This window comes from Vitis riparia, chromosome 18 (assembly GCF_004353265.1).
Source record: "Vitis riparia cultivar Riparia Gloire de Montpellier isolate 1030 chromosome 18, EGFV_Vit.rip_1.0, whole genome shotgun sequence".
In the NCBI taxonomy this organism is placed as follows: Eukaryota; Viridiplantae; Streptophyta; class Magnoliopsida; order Vitales; family Vitaceae; genus Vitis; species Vitis riparia.
The window spans coordinates 28,266,871-28,283,088 of NC_048448.1; the positions used below are offsets into that span (position 1 = coordinate 28,266,871).

Here is a 16,218-nt window from a genome sequence, read left to right on the forward strand (position 1 = left end):
CTAGAATTTTAATTGAAATTTGGGACCAGAATAATTAGCCCTAACATTAATTTCATCAGGCTCTTCCGCTAGTAACTTTTTCTCCTATGGATTCTAACCATTCCAATATCATTTGACACCACGTCTTGAAAGTGTTTTCCACATTTTCATTGATGTATTTGGGCTCATACCTGCCAACTATAAATCATAATAAAACATATGGTGAGTCAAATGAGCTACATGTCAATGACAAGAGCAGAATGAGGAAAGTTTTATAATGCTTTTTGCAGGCAAATGGTAGTAAATTTTATACTCGAAGCACATTATCACTATATACTTAGGTATCCATGTAAATAAAGCAATATCTTAGTGAGGGCTTCCAAGCTCCACACTAAGTATTATTATCATGGAAAAGTTGATGTAAGGATGGTAATTCTTCATAAAATCAACCAATAAATAGGATTCCAAAATGAGATGAAGCTAGTGAGTTTCAATTGATGTCAATCATATTCTAGGTTGATGATAAAATTGCCAACCTAAATTCATATGCTTAGAAGGTTATGTCATTTTTGGGATTTGGACTATAGGTCGGTATTGTTGGAAGTTGTTAACATATTTGGTTACTATATTTAGTTACTATATATCTATTTATTTAGTTACAATATCTCTTATTTATTTAATATATTAGATTATTTAGTCTTTTTAAAAGATTGCTATAAGACTAGCAATTTAATCATTTTTAATTACTTCATTTCAATAAAAAACCAAACATTTTTATTTAACAACTAATACTTTAAAAAAAAATAAAAATTGATTGCCACAAATTATATAAATACTTATTAAAATAACTATTAAGTTAAATTATAAGATAGTAATAATTAATTATGCTTTGATTATTCTTTATATATATATATATATATATATATTATATATATATATATATATATATATATATATATATATTATGCTCGTGGCTATTATTAATAGCCTTCAATAGTCCTTAATAAATAGTTAAAATGTCAAAATGTTTAAACACAAAACAACTCGTTTTTGTTTTGTTTCTTGTGTTTTATTGTTTTGATAATCAATCTATATTACCTTGTGTTTTATTCCTATTTTCATCATTTTGCAAATTCTGTTTTTAAAAAATGTATAATTGAGTCACCATTCTTCATGGGTTTGTGGTAGATTATCATATCCCCTCAAAGTACTAAGGAATCCATTAAGGAGCACAAAAGTTTTATGTCATGGATGTGAGGTTAAAGTGTAGGTATTATAGTCTAAATCTCAAGGAGTAGCCACTATTGGATAAATCTGTATATATAATTCTTAATATCAAGTGGATTATAGTTCTATAGTCTCTAGACTTGAGGTTTTTGACATTTGAAAAAGTCTTTGAGAGACCTTGTGGGTAGTTTTTTTACGAATATCTTGTGTTTCCATGTATGAAGTTAATCAATAATTATCAATCTAATTAAAGAATTCATAAAAAAAAATCTAAAAATTTATAATTTTTAGGCTAATGTCCAAGGATTACCCATTCAACCTCCTTGGTAATTTCATGGTATAAGATTTTAAATTTTGATTTCAAATTTTATTTAACTAATTCTCAAAAATGTAAAACAATCATGATAATTTTTTAATAAGTTTATATATATATATATATATATATATATATATATATATATATATATATATTGTATAGTACTAAAATATAAAGAAATTTATAAATACAAAACAATTATCCATATATTAATGTTTTTATATCTGTGAATACATCCAAACTAGATAAATCATCATTTTAATATTAAATATGTTTTCAAGTTTTGTAAATATTATCAAATATCACAAATGTTATCAAACATATATTGTTTCCTTTAGAAAAATAACTTCAATAAGTCCATTATTGCTTATTTTATCATTTCTTATAATGTTTCTCAATATTTATATAAGTTTTGATAAATACCCAATATTTCTATAAAGGATTCAGTAGTAATGTGTATCAGCTTTGGTATAGACAAGTTCAAGAGTATGCCTTTAATATTTGAAGAGCAAAATACATACAAGTAATATTTGTAACCTAAACAAAAATGATATTATTGAAGCTTATATATTCTAAATATCATTCAAGTTTAAAAGTAGGCTCATTTGCCATTCGCTCTTACCATTTTTCTTGTTAATACACGACTTACAACATCAGGATAACACAATCTACTCCATTTTCCAGGTTCTTCAAGAAATTCTTGTCCAACAATGTCTTGCCCCATTTGTTGTAACAAATCATGCATCCATATCTTGTTGTCTACAATACTTATGAGGCACTTATCACCAAGGACTCGTATTCCACTCTCTGCATAGAAGTTACAAGCCTCTAGGATTCTAGTAACAAAATCTTTATCCTCTCCATTAAAGAAGCAAGCAACATCTAGGAATATCTGTTGTTGTGTGCAATCTAATTCATCATAACTTCTCTTAAGCACACATTGAATTTCTTGGTTAGGTTCCCATTCTAGTTTATGCAATTCACTTTCCCATTGACGTACTATCTTGCCATATAGGAAACAACCCAAAACTTTAAGACCTAATGGCAAACCATTAACATAATATACTACAAAATTTGAAAGTGTTTCATAATCTTCCTTGGGGTGGTTTTGTTTAAACGCATTCCAACAAAAGAGTTCAACAACTTCCTTGTGATCTAATTTCTTAGCCTCATATAATGTATCCACTTCATGCACCTCTAGCAAATGCTTATCTCTAGTTGTTACAATAATTCTACTACCTGGACCAAACCAATTATGATCACCAACTAAGGCTTCTAATTGGTTCAAATCATCAACATCATCGAGCACAAGAAGAACCTTTTTAAAGCAGAGCCTGTCTTTTATCATATAGATCCCTTCATCAATAGTGCTTATAAAGTTCTTCCTTCTTGGCAAGATATCATGAAGGAGTTGCTTTTGTAAATGAAGTAGACCCTGACTTTTCGAATCCTCTCTAACATTTGCAATAAAGGTAGTAATCATGAATTGAGCAGCAATTTGATTATATAAAACTTTGGCAATGGTTGTCTTACCAATTCCTCCAAGTCCATAGATCCCAACCATGCGAACATCATTTGATATTGAATCCATCATCCATGGAAAATTTTCTTCCATTTCTTCCAAATGATAATCCATCCCAATGAGGTTCTTGTCAACATGTAAGAGTTTATGACTAAATCTCATCAAAATAACACGAGTAATATCTTCAATATAATCCGCCTCAGACCTGCCACCAGCAAGGCATATACATGGATGAGCCAATAGAGTAACAAATAGTAGAAAACATGAACTAAAATTGATTATGCTTAGTTTCATTTATAAACCTAACTTATGGTCAAATAGAATGCATTAGGGGTAAAAGAATGAATACATTATATCGCATACTTAAGTGTTTTCATTATGTTGAGTATACATTACAACAAAATCAATAAGTTGAAAGCATCAAATCTATTTAGCTAGCATGAGCTACATGATCGACAATCCTTAGACAATCAGAGATATTATACATAGATGATCTATAGCCATTTTTCAAGCACTCCATTAGAGCATTGTAGAAAAAGGGCTTCTAAATATAGTCCTTTAATGATGTATAATAACCTCTATCCATACCGAAAGAGCACTCACGTCCCTTCCTAGATGATTTCAGCCTTTATTTGATACTTTACACACTTCCTTTTATAAGCTTCTTTTTCATTAGTCCTATCAATTAATGGTATTTGTATGTATCAAAAAACACTAAAAAAACAAAAATCAAGAATAGAAGCTTGTGCATACCAATATATTAACCCATTAAAGAAATGCAAAGAAATAGGAAACCAATTAAATATTAATGCAAGGACAAGAAGATATAATATTGTTTTAAATTCAGACCAACTAATTTTAATCGAAGAAAAATATATCTTTAGAAAAAAGACAATTTTGAAAAATAAATAAATCATTTTTTAAATATTCACTTATATTGTGTATGATAATATCTTAAGAAAGAAATAAATGATCGATGAAGAAAAAAGAGATGATTTTACTGAAAATCAACTTATTCCCTGTCATATTGATTACAACGAAATCCTGCTTCAGACAATTATTTGTGATCATCAAATCAGTAAAAGCAATGTATCTTAATCACACATGCAATTCAAAATAAAACATCATCATTTTCATATACAACCAAACAATCTCCATTTCCCATAACAAAATGAAAAAACAGGAAACAAAAGCCCACCCAAAATAATCATGTCAATGAAACACCTTATTGAAATCTACAGTTTTGAGTGTGTGAACAAATTTAAAAAGGGGTTCCTTTCTGGCATTTCAAGGATAGGGATTAAGTTTGAAAGACTTGGTTTTGAACAAAAACAAAGTAGATGACATTTTAGAAGTATCATCAAGAAACTTTGGCCTTCTATCTTGAGTCTCATCTACATGACTGAGTCTTGAGACCTTTTATATGCAACTTATATTTTGAAAGAGTAATGTTATATCATTAAAAAAAAAAAAAGTAAAGGAAAAAGAAACAAAAAAGAAAGAAAGAAAGAAAGAAGAAGAAGAAAAAACTCCTCCAAATTGGTTCTCTGTTGAGAAAAACATCATGTTTGCGCCTTACATTTCAAATAGTCACAGGGCCTATGAGAACCAATTCAGGGAAATAATTTAGAAAGTCCATGATTTTTCTATTTTAATTGATGAAGCAGATTTTAACACTGTATATGGGCCATGAACCTGGGTAATCTGTTAATAACCAGAATGAAGCCTTGAATTGAATAATGAATAATGAAGTAGACATGTAGTTAACCAACACTTAGCTTGAACATTAGCATTCCCATTCAAGGGGGACATAATATTTTGATTTTTTAGGAAAGACACATATGTCGAATATATCTTTTAATAGATTTATGTTTTGTCATTATTTATGTAAAAAATAAAGGATACTCGGAAAAGATTGTATGGAACAAGCTATATTTACCCATTCTGTACATGCCATCCAGAAAGATTGCCCACTTCCCTCAAAGCTGCTCTCCACCTCTGTGTCTTGTGGCCAAAAATGTTTCTTGATTCATGTTGGGCTAATGCTTCTCCATACCACCCTTCCTGCTTTCGCACATTGGAAGGATCCACATGATAGAAAACTGGAAGAATTACTTTTCCATTTTGGTTCCTGCACTCCATGATCTTCACCAATTCGTCCAAACACCATCTGGAGTGGGCAAAGTATTTTGAGAGAACCACAAGGATGCACCTTGACTTCTCAATAGCTTTAAAAAGAGCTGATGCAACCTCTTCTCCCCTGATCTCACCCAATCTAAAGGTACGAATCCCTTTCTGATACAAAGCTGCGTAGAGATGATCTGTGAAATTGTATCTGGTATCTTCACCCTTAAAGCTCAAGAAAACTTCATAATCCCATGAACCAATAGAAGTACAAGTAGAAGATGCCCTTCGTCGATCCATCCCAACAAGGTTCTTCTCAACATGTAAGAATTCCCTATTTAAACTCTTCCAAACAGTGGAAGTAATCTCCTCAATAACATGAGCCTCAGGCCTGTAAGTAGTAAAGCATGACACAAGTGGTGAGTCAACAGTTACATACACCAGCAAACATGAAGTACACTGGATTATATATGCTTTCAGCTTTATTTAGAAAACCAGAATTATGGGGAAATAGAATGCAGTGAAGGAATAAGGCTGGAATACTTGGATCACATATTCAGGTGTTTTCATAGAGGATCAATAGTATGAAAACATGTAATCTTTTTAGCTGGCATGAGCTACATGTTTTTCAATCCTTCAACAACAAGGGATATTATACTTGGGCAATCCTTTGTCATTTGTTCAAGCTCCATTAGAATACCATAAATAAAGAGGTCTTCTATGGAAACCGTTCTCCTTTATTCATCTTTTCTGACCTCCATCCCACACAGGAAGGGCAATCACCTCCCTTCTTATATGATATTGGCCTTTATTTGAAACTTAAACACTTTCATTAGGTGTATCACAAGATGGTATTTGTAAGTATGAGAAAATACTAAGGCTATGTTTGGTTCCCGGAAAATTCGAGGGAAAGATTAAATAACTTAAAAAAGTATAAATTTCTAATTAATCTTAATTATTGTTGAATAGGATAACTAAATATGATAAAATCATTTTCCTTAACAATTTTTTTCTTTCCTTGGTATTTTACGGAACCTAACATAGCCTAAAAGAACCAAAGACTGGTTGTATGACTTGCCCTCCCAACATTTGAAACTTAACATACTTACCTTCTTGAAAGAGTATTGACCTGCAATTATTGGAGAGACACTTTTGCTGTGTTCTTTTATTAATGATAAGTTTGGAAAATAGTCTGTTAATCAATACTCCCAGTCAGGAGGAGATATAAGATTTTGACTTTTTAGGACAAGATAACGATGTTGATTATAACCTTAAAAAGATTTCCGATTTATCATCAGGTACAAAACTTAATGGATACTTGCAGAAAAAATGCTATATTTACCCATTCTGTAAAATCCATCCGCTAATATTCGCCACCATCGTCAACGCTTTCCTCCACCTCTGAATCTTCTGCATTCCCTCCTGGTCTGCATTTTTTTCATGCATTTCAAATGCTTCTTTGTAACTCCCAGTCTGTCCTCGCACACGGAATGGTTCCACATGGTAGAAAATCGGAAAAACTAATTTTCCCATTTTCTGCCTGCAGTCCATGATCTTTGCCAGTTCATCCAAACACCACTTAGAACGGGCATAGTTTTCCGACAGAACTATGAGGCAAATCCTGGACTCTTCAATAGCTTTTAAAAGTTCTGGTGCAATCTCTTCTCCTCTTCCTAGCTCTTCATTATCCCTAAAGGTACGAACTCCTTTCTGATTCAAAGCTCTGTAGAGATGATCTGCAAATTTATGGCGGGTATCTTCACCCATAAAGCTCAAGAAAACATCGTAATTCCAACCACGAGTAGAAATTGAAGAAAAAGACGCTCTTTGACTTTGAGGTTTTGCAAAAGCCATCCACTCTTTACTATGCGACGTCACTCAACTTAGCTTAAATTGCAGGCAATTTCTTCATAAAAGCGGCAAGAAATTTCAGGAAAACGCTGGTGGGTAGAAAAGGCAGGGATGAAGTCTGCCTTGGAAGGTGGGGATGCTGTGTGCTAAAATTCTTGTGCAGGTCTCCGGTGGATGTATCATGTATCAAATATAAAAATGGATTTCAATATTTTTAATTATTATTTCATTTTAAATGTAATAAAGAATACATGATATGCCTATCAAAAAACCTGGCTTTAGCATGACACAAGCCTTTGACTTTTTTTTCTTTTTTTTTATTAGGAGAAGAGCCTACAAAGTAGGATACCTTTCAATATTTTTAATTATCATTTTATTTTAAATGTAAGAAAGAAGTTTGATTCCAGCTACAGCCAATCCACCTTCATAAGATGCCTATGAAAAAAATTGGCTTCAGCATAATACAAGGATTTTTGAAATTTTGAATTTTATTTAATGAGGAGAAGAGCCTACAAAGTAGAATACCCTTTAGTATTTTTAATTATCATTTTATTTTCAATGTAAGAAAGAAGTTTGATTCTAGCTACCGCCCATCCACTTTCATGAGATGCCTACGAAAAAAATTGGTGACCAAACTGGGTTTTCTAGGAGAAGAGCTCTACAAATTCGATTGAAAGATGAATCGTAATAATCTTTAAAACCAAACTTTTTAACATCTTTAGAAAAATTTGATCACCATCTGATCAACTTTATATTATAAATACATTTTTTAACTGGACAATCTTCTATTTTATTTCTTTTCTATAAATATGATGACAATTGTAAATATTTAAATTCTAATATAACTTCCAAATATCCTTCATTAATAACGTAATAGAATTAAAAATATTACTCTTTTATTATAACAATCTATTACTATTTTTGAGTCACCTTCAAACCCATTATTCTTATTAGCTAATACATTATCTCTTAAAATCATACATTCTGCAATAATTATTGAAGGATTGCTTATATGCCTATTCGCAATCATTTTTATAGTTCTATTAGAGTTTCTAATAACCTATACATCCTAATACACTTTTATTCTTTATCCTTGAACCATCAAAATTTAATTTGAATATTTCATTAATTAGAGGAATTCAACAAATCCATTTTTCAACTATTTAAAAAACATTGTCTCCTTTGTTTTTAAGATAGGAATCAACCATTCCACTAAACTGGCTTTAACATACAGGTTCTCATGCCCATATATCCATTGTCTCCAAGAAAGAAAGAAAGCCATGAAATCCTATAAAATTCATTTTATCTTTTAAAAAAAAAATGAAATAAAGGGTTTATTTATTTATTTATTTTTACGTTGAGTGTAAAGAGATTAACCCACCGATAAAATAGTAACATATACTTATATATAAAATTTAATTTTTAAAATATAAAATTTATTTTTAAAAAATAATTAAATACACTTATCTAAAATCTTTTTTATCTAAACTTTTTTTAAAATAAATAAAATAAATTTATAACATGGGACTAATGGACCGATTGCATAAGCCTGATAGTGAATTATACATTAAGGTATATGAATTTTTAGCAAAAAGAAACAGGGAACCTTCTAAGATACATTTTTCATACTCTTGTCATATTCTTAGCATTTGGGACACATTTTTCAATAAAATCCATTACTATTCTAGAACACTTGGATGACTAGCTTACTTATGTAATCAAAATAAAAATTTTACAAAAACTAATAAAAAATTTAAATTTATTTTTTCAAAGGAATGAAAAATAGATTATGATAAAAAAAAAATGAATAATAAATAAGAATATTAAATAGATTTTATAAAATATTTTATGTGAATTTAGATAATAAAAATTTCATTACATATTATTTTTTATTTATTTATAAATTTAACTTAAGATTTATACTCTCTTTTTTTAGGCAAATTCTCTGGTTTTTACTAGATTTTTTTTTTTTTTTAAATAATCATTAGTAAAACAAATTAGTAAATATAGCATTATTTTTTTAATTAAAATTTGAGTGGGACCCTAGGCTTACCCAGGAGAGAGAAGGAAAAAGGAAGATAAGAAGAGGTACAAACAGTTGTACCATTAGTAGGTTTCTTTTCCCCTATAGGAACCATAATATGAAATTTTTAGTGAAGTCAACGATCACATTCTAAAAACAAGAAAGCTAAAATAAAAAAATTAAAAAAAAATTATTACCATTAACCTTCTCCATGTAGTTCCTGGGAAACATTTTATATACATGCCCATATTAATCAAAAAAACATTTAGAGTACATATCAACAAGGAATGTCTTTAAACCAAGAAAATTGGATGCACCTATGTCAAGATTGATAAACAAAATGATTCAATAAGAGGAAAGAAACATTATAACAAAACATTACAAAAAAAAAAAAACTCACACTGCCACTACCCATTAAGGAATGATTATAATGGGAATCAAAGTAGTAATTCTAAGATTATGCTTGGTTTCCAAAAAATAATAAGGAAAGAAAAAAAAATGATAAAAAAAAATTATATTTTCATGTTTGATTGTCGCATGAAAAATTCTAAAGAAAATAAAATATAATTAAAACCCGTTAGCAAATTATACATTTTAAAATTATTTAATCTTTATATTGATAAATTAAAATATATAAAATGAGTTTGAAGTAATAAAAATAATTTATTGAGTTTTAATATATTTTTTATTTTCCCTCGTTTTTTTATTTCCTTCTACTATTCCTTCATATTTTCTTTCCCTTACATTTTTCCTCAAATTTTTCGGAAACCAAACATATTCGAAAAGCCAAAATATAATGTTGAAAGCCCAACAAAATGGCTTCAGTTGCATCACACCAAAACAGACTATTGGCCAATGTTTAGCTCATATTGTACTGTATCTTAGTACATCTTTGATGTTATAAATTGCAATATCAATTTTTTAAGATTGGATAATTCAAATTTCAATGATATATGAGTGTATTGATTTTCATTAGTATTCTCATCTAACCGTCAAGCGTGCCCCTCCAATTTGTGAGCTTGCTCATCCAATTGCCTATATTAGTATTCAACTTGATTTTGTAGTTGTCCAATCCTCTATTTAGTTGTAATGACCTCTATATAAGTTGTGTTGAGTAAAGGTGTTAATCACCTCACTATGATCAAGTCCTTGAACATAACCAAATTTGCTACCAAGAACATCAAAACAAATATCATCTATAGTTACTCGTGACAAAGGGCTCATAACCTTGAGTATGCAAATGTTCAATCATCTTTCTCTATAATTCAGATGAGCATTATCTCTTAGCAAAATTAGAAAGAGAGATTATTTTGACAATTGGATAATTATTTTTATTCATAGTCCAAATAAGCCTTTATCCTAATGATTAGAAGCTCATTCCCCTAAATTCTTAGGAAAGTAAAATAAAACCATAAAAATTTCTTTGACACATAAAAAGCAATTTATTATTGAAAAAATATCCATGATGTTTTAATTATTTATTAACTCTATTATCAATTAAATATTTACTAAAAATCATAGTTGAAAGTTAATTATAAGTAATAATTGACATAAATAAATATAATTAAATTAAGAAAAATTTATATGATACCGATCAAAGGTGAAAAAAAAAAATAGGGGGAAAAAACAAAACCTTTTCTAGATAGGTGAGAAAAAGACCAACTCTAAACACCCCCCCACCTTCAATTATTATCTCAGTATTTGTTCTTGACCTATGTAGTTCACTCACTTGTCCGAATGCTTTCATGAAAATTTTAATGCATGCTCCGACATTAAATGCCATTGACTACTGAGCATGCAAGGAAACTAAATAGTTGGCAAGACTACAAATAAGCAATGATGGGACCACAAAGACACCACGGTGCATGGAAAACCAAGTGACAATACCACTATTCTACTGATAATATTAACAATGGACCAAGACTATAAACATTTAGAGTAGGTTTAAGCAATGAGGGGACCACAAAGACACCACACGGCACATGGAAAATGAGTGACAATACCATTCTTCTATTGATAATACAAGGAGTAGGTTTAGCCGTTATTTTAGGAAATGTTTCTAATTTTTTTAATACTTAAAATTTTTATCTTTCAAGTATTACAAATTCTAGAATCACTTTCTAAAATCACTATCAAACGCATGAGATTGTGTGAGTCTGAAAGAGGTTGTGTGTGAGATCTCCATGTTTCGTTAGATGACAAGTGAGATGCATGTAGCAATTCCATGACAATAACAACTTTAACTCAAGTCCTCTTGGAAGAATTGTTCACATTCATTGCCATTTTCTTATTATTTCATGCTTTTAGGCCATAAGTGTACTCAATAAGGTTTGATTATGTGATGATTCATTTATAACGGAATAAATGGATATTCTATTTCATAATGACAAAGGAAAAAAAAAAAATCAATGCATTGAATTTATTTTTATTTTTTTTGAAAATGAAGGCATTTGTAATTTGAAACTTGTTATGATTAATTAAGAGAATTGTCTTTTCTTTTAAATGATTTGTGAGATGTTTTCTTACTTTATCTTTGTTGTGGCAATGGAAGCTTTCATGCAACAAGGTTAATTTAAAAACACAAAGATAAAACAATCACACACATGGTACACGAGGTTTTAATATGGTTTGGCCAACCATACCTAGTGATGAAAAAATCTGAAAATATCACCAAAATATCAATGATATTTCGGATATTGAAGGTGGCTGAAACGAAATCAGCCACCGATTATCGATCATAGGATTTTTTTGGCAAAAAAATCGAAAATATCAATGATAAATTGCCAATATTTCACTAAAAACCCAAAATTTTGTTGAAAAATCGGAAGTGGGGAACACATGCACATGGAGGAATTTTTTCCTCAAAAAATTGACAATTTTTTAAAAAATCCTTGATTTTTTTTCACGATTTATCGACGATTTTTTTGGGTGATGACATTTTTTTACCATGTTTTTTATTTTATTTTTTAATTATCCATTTTTAATTTATCTTTCATTTTAAATTTATATTATCATTTTATTTTATAGTATCCTTTTATTTTTAACTACTTTTCATATTTATCTCATTAATCCTATTTTTAAAAATTATTATTACTTCACTCTTAAAATTTTTTATATTTATCATTTCAATTTTATTTAATTTTAATTTTTTTATTTTAAAATATTAAATATATAATTTTAACCAAAAATATTGCTACAATACAAAAATTAAGGAAGTCCTAATATTTTATAAATTAAAATTAATTTGACAAGATAAATTATTAATAATTTTAATTATTTAAATAAATTAATGTTAGTAGAAAAAAGTTCGTTACCACATTGTGGACCCCGCATTTCGGCTCATGCGTTTCCTACTCGATGGCGAGCTCGATTTTGATTTTGAAAAATTGATTTTATTTGTTTAATAAAAATTGACTTGGAGTCGTCACATATTTTTGTTTTATTTTTAAAAGGGTAAACAAAATAAGAAAGAAAAACCCTAAGTGTGACTCCCTATTTGGAAAAGGTGATTTACGAAAAATCGGATCGGGTTCGAGGGTCAGGTTACTTATCGGGAAGGTACGGTAAGGACCGTAGCACCCTTCTAAGTCCCTAAAGTCGGGTCTCTACTAATAAAATGAAGCAATCATGGCAATTGATGAAGGAATCAATGAATACTCAGAGTGATCATGCACATGTGAGAATCTAAACATGCATACAAAAATGACCCGAGCGGATGTGGATGCGTACCTGGGTAGTGATCCATAAAGCGCTATCAAGAAGTGAGGTTAGTGCACAATTAAGGAATAGTTTCGAGCATATCATAGAGCAGAATAAAATCAATCGTGCATGGCAATTAAATCAAACAAACAATCAATCAATCATAAAATCACTTATGTAAGGCCCCCACCATGACCCGTTTATTTTTGCATGAATCAATTCTGCAAATTCCATGATCTCTTGGAATTACAAAATTGAATTTATGCTTATTTTTGAAATATTTTTCTTTAAAAAGAAAATCAGAAGGATTGTGATAATTGCTCGCCCGAAAGAAAAATGGTAGCAAAATCTTATTAACAAATGGGACCCTCGGGTGATTCTAAAAAAGAAACCTAAAGATGAAAATTAAAAATAAATAAATAAATAAGAAGGGAATTTGGAAAATTAAAAAGAAAACTAGAATCATGAGACTATATGGAAAATGAGAATTTTAGGATCGAAAAATGAATCTAAGGATGAGAACTTGAAAAGTAAAAATTGTTTGAAGGACTTAGGAATTGGAAAATTATTTAAGAAAACAAGAATTAAAAATAAGTAAATAAATAAATACTTGAGAGCTAGGAAGGTGAGGAAATAATTTAGAAAACAGAACATGAATGAAGAGTTTGGAAATTTAGCATTATTAAAAAGAAAAAAAACGGAGGAATTATTAATAATATATTAAAAATTACTAGAGGAAGAAGTGGGCGATAACACGTGGCCCCAAGTTCACTGCCACTGCCACTGCCACTATGCCCGCCATAATCACCAAGCTTAGTCAATGCCCCCTAGCCCTTTTTCTTTATCTGAAGGTTGCTTTTGAGAGACACACTCCCCAAAATACCCATCAACCACAATCCTGAAAAATATCCCCTACGTCTCCTCACCGTGAACCACCACTGCCCCGAAGGCCCCACTTATGACTCCACAGATCACGAGATACACGAACACCCGCGCTGTCGCCATCCCAATCTCCTCCTTCAACAACTCATGGATCTTCTTCATCGCCGCGGACTTTGGTGGTCTCTATCAAAGAACCACATGACAACACACGTGATTCATCAAGCTTCCCAAGCCGTAGGCTAGTTTCAAAGATATTCAATGCATGAGCCCGTGCGCCAACAAGAATTCCAGTACCTGTAGCTCGTGATAATCTGTCAAGTGAGAAACACGGGATGGAATATCCCCAACAACGGAGCACTCCCATCCACCGCATGGGCAACTATATGGCCGGAAGTTACACGAGTCTTCATGCATGCACTTGGTGTGGTAAGAGATGACCTCAGGGCGCCCTAAACTCCTCATTTTCACGTTGCAACTCAAGTGACATGGCCACCTTCTCCAGTGCAAGACACCTTATATCACCGGGCTGTTGTATTCAACTGGGACATTTGTTGAGTACTCTTGCTTTGCAGTTTGAGCGGAGTCTGTGTCCATTGTGGCGCTGATGAATAGGCGAGTGCGTAAAATCGAAGCAAGCAGAGCACTTGAACAATTCCGGGACCATGGTGAAAGAGCAACGAAGAACCCCGAGAATGGCATGGTTTTGATGATGCTTTAAAGAGGACTTGTGATGATGATGACAGCTAGAACTTGCAACATATTCGCCGCTCTCTCTTGATTCCACTCATCCGACATCCTGACTCGCCATGAATGCTAGGGAGACTAGAGAGAGAAACTGAAACTGTGGACTTTATTCTTTGGCTCTGTACCTCTCTTAGCATATTATACAAAAGGCTTTGGCCAGTGGATGTTCGGGTACGAGAGAGATGAAGCCAAACGGGTTTTGTGTAGGTTTGATGGGATGATTTTGCTCAACGGGTAGGGAGAAGGGTGCACTTAATGGCAGACTGAATGAGTGAGAGAAGGTAATGGAAGGGGGTATCGGCCATGGGTAGTGGGTTTGTGGGTATTAACAGAGTAGTGGCATGCATGGGAAGGTTTAGAGGGGAGTGGGTATGACATGGGCATAAATGAGGAACGGGTTTAGATGGAAGATGGGCACTGCAGAGGATAGCAAATGGGTATGACTGGTCTGACCACTTCTATGCGTGATGATATGGAGTTTATGGGAAAATTTGAGGAGGGTGATAAAGGAGCTGTGTGCATGAATTGCATGTGTGTGAGGGGGTGGCCACGCATGGGTAGAGGGAACGGGTCCAATGATGGGTGGTTATAAAATGGCACGTGGGGTAGAGAGATGAGAAGTGAGGAGTGAGAAAGAAAGCGAAGGAAAGTGGGTTCGATGTAGTGGGTAAGTGGAGTGGTGAGCACTTGCATGGGAAGCGAAGATGAATGGAGCATGGTGTTGAATGGGTTGGGGTAGTAACAGTGTGAGAGTCATTGGTAGGTGATGGGTATGATATTGGCAATGTGCATGAAAAACGAAGATGAAGGTTATGTAATGGGATGGGTCTCGATTACGGACGATGGGTAGGATATAATGTATGGACGAGGATGGCATATGACGGGATTGGGAATGGTGGGATTGGCTGTGAGGTAGCTGATGAAATTCAGGTAGCCAGGGAGAGACATGCTGTAAACTTCTCGATGGGACTCGCATTTGTAAAATTCAGCAACCTTGAGACGGAAGACTGTAGTCCTTTACCTCGCTGTTATTACCAAAGGGTGCCATGTGGACTCGCACCATTTTATCATCAGCATCGCCATTATCACCCTTACCTAAATCTTCTACATCTGCACAATCCAAACAGCCTGGTAATAGATGCGGACACAAAGCTTAATGCACATTCTTCGAACTTCAACTTGGAGTAGCCATCTACTTAGTGATACACCATAAGTTTTCCATTACCCTGACAATATTGTAATTCATGCAAAGCCCAACGAATGGGAAAGAATAGATTGCGACCAGCCCAGATCAAGTAGCTATTCTTGAATTAGAGTCTTGCTTATGATGCCTTCGGTGCTTGGAATATGAGGCAAAGGAGGGGGGGGGGGGGGGGGGGGGGGGGGGTGGGGCTTGGCTTGAAGCATCCATATGCCCATGGCATGAATTTCCCAATCATACTCTCGGCTTGTGTTGGAGACCCTTGCATATGCTCTAAAGAGGTGTGCTAGAGAGCCCTGTGAACTCATCTCGTCTGGAACTTCATACCCATAAACACTCGAAAACTCTTTATGCCTTATATTCATATGCCCAGCTCTCCTCAGGTAGACATCAAAACGGAGGAAAGAAGAAAAACGCAAAAGAAAACAAAACACAAACCAATGAAACAAACAAATCAACCAAAGCCATGTTTCCTGTTTAGATCTACAGGCTTGGTTGTAGGTGGGTGAACTAGAATGTGTCCCAAGGAGATAAGAACTAAACAAAGCAACTGTTGATGCATAGCACCAACTAAAACAGAACCGTGCTATTCTCAAATCATCCTAAAGAAAATAGACGAGATGGCCACCAATAAAATCCATGAATCATAC

General features: G+C 32.4%; 1 protein-coding gene across 1 annotated transcript; it reads right to left on the minus strand.

Moving 5' to 3' along the window:
- Window positions 1–2,123: 2,123 nt before the first annotated feature.
- Window positions 2,124–7,022, minus strand: LOC117905627 (disease resistance protein RUN1-like). Its single transcript, XM_034818507.1, has 3 exons — window positions 6,511–7,022; window positions 4,984–5,559; window positions 2,124–3,249 (listed from the first exon to the last, which is right to left on the minus strand). The coding sequence occupies exons 1-3, from the start codon at window positions 7,020–7,022 to the stop codon at window positions 2,124–2,126; spliced, it is 2,214 nt and encodes a 737-aa protein (XP_034674398.1).
- Between the last annotated feature and the right edge of the window lie 9,196 nt (window positions 7,023–16,218).

Coding starts and splice junctions, on each gene's coding strand:
- LOC117905627 (XM_034818507.1), bottom strand. CDS start 7,022: ATGGCTTTTGCAAAACCTCAAAGTCAAAGAGCGTCTTTTTCTTCAATT. Junction 5,560..6,510: donor GGATGGATTTTACAGAATGG/GTAAATATAGCA, acceptor TACTACTTACAG/GCCTGAGGCTCATGTTATTG. Junction 3,250..4,983: donor GGATGGCATGTACAGAATGG/GTAAATATAGCT, acceptor TGCTGGTGGCAG/GTCTGAGGCGGATTATATTG.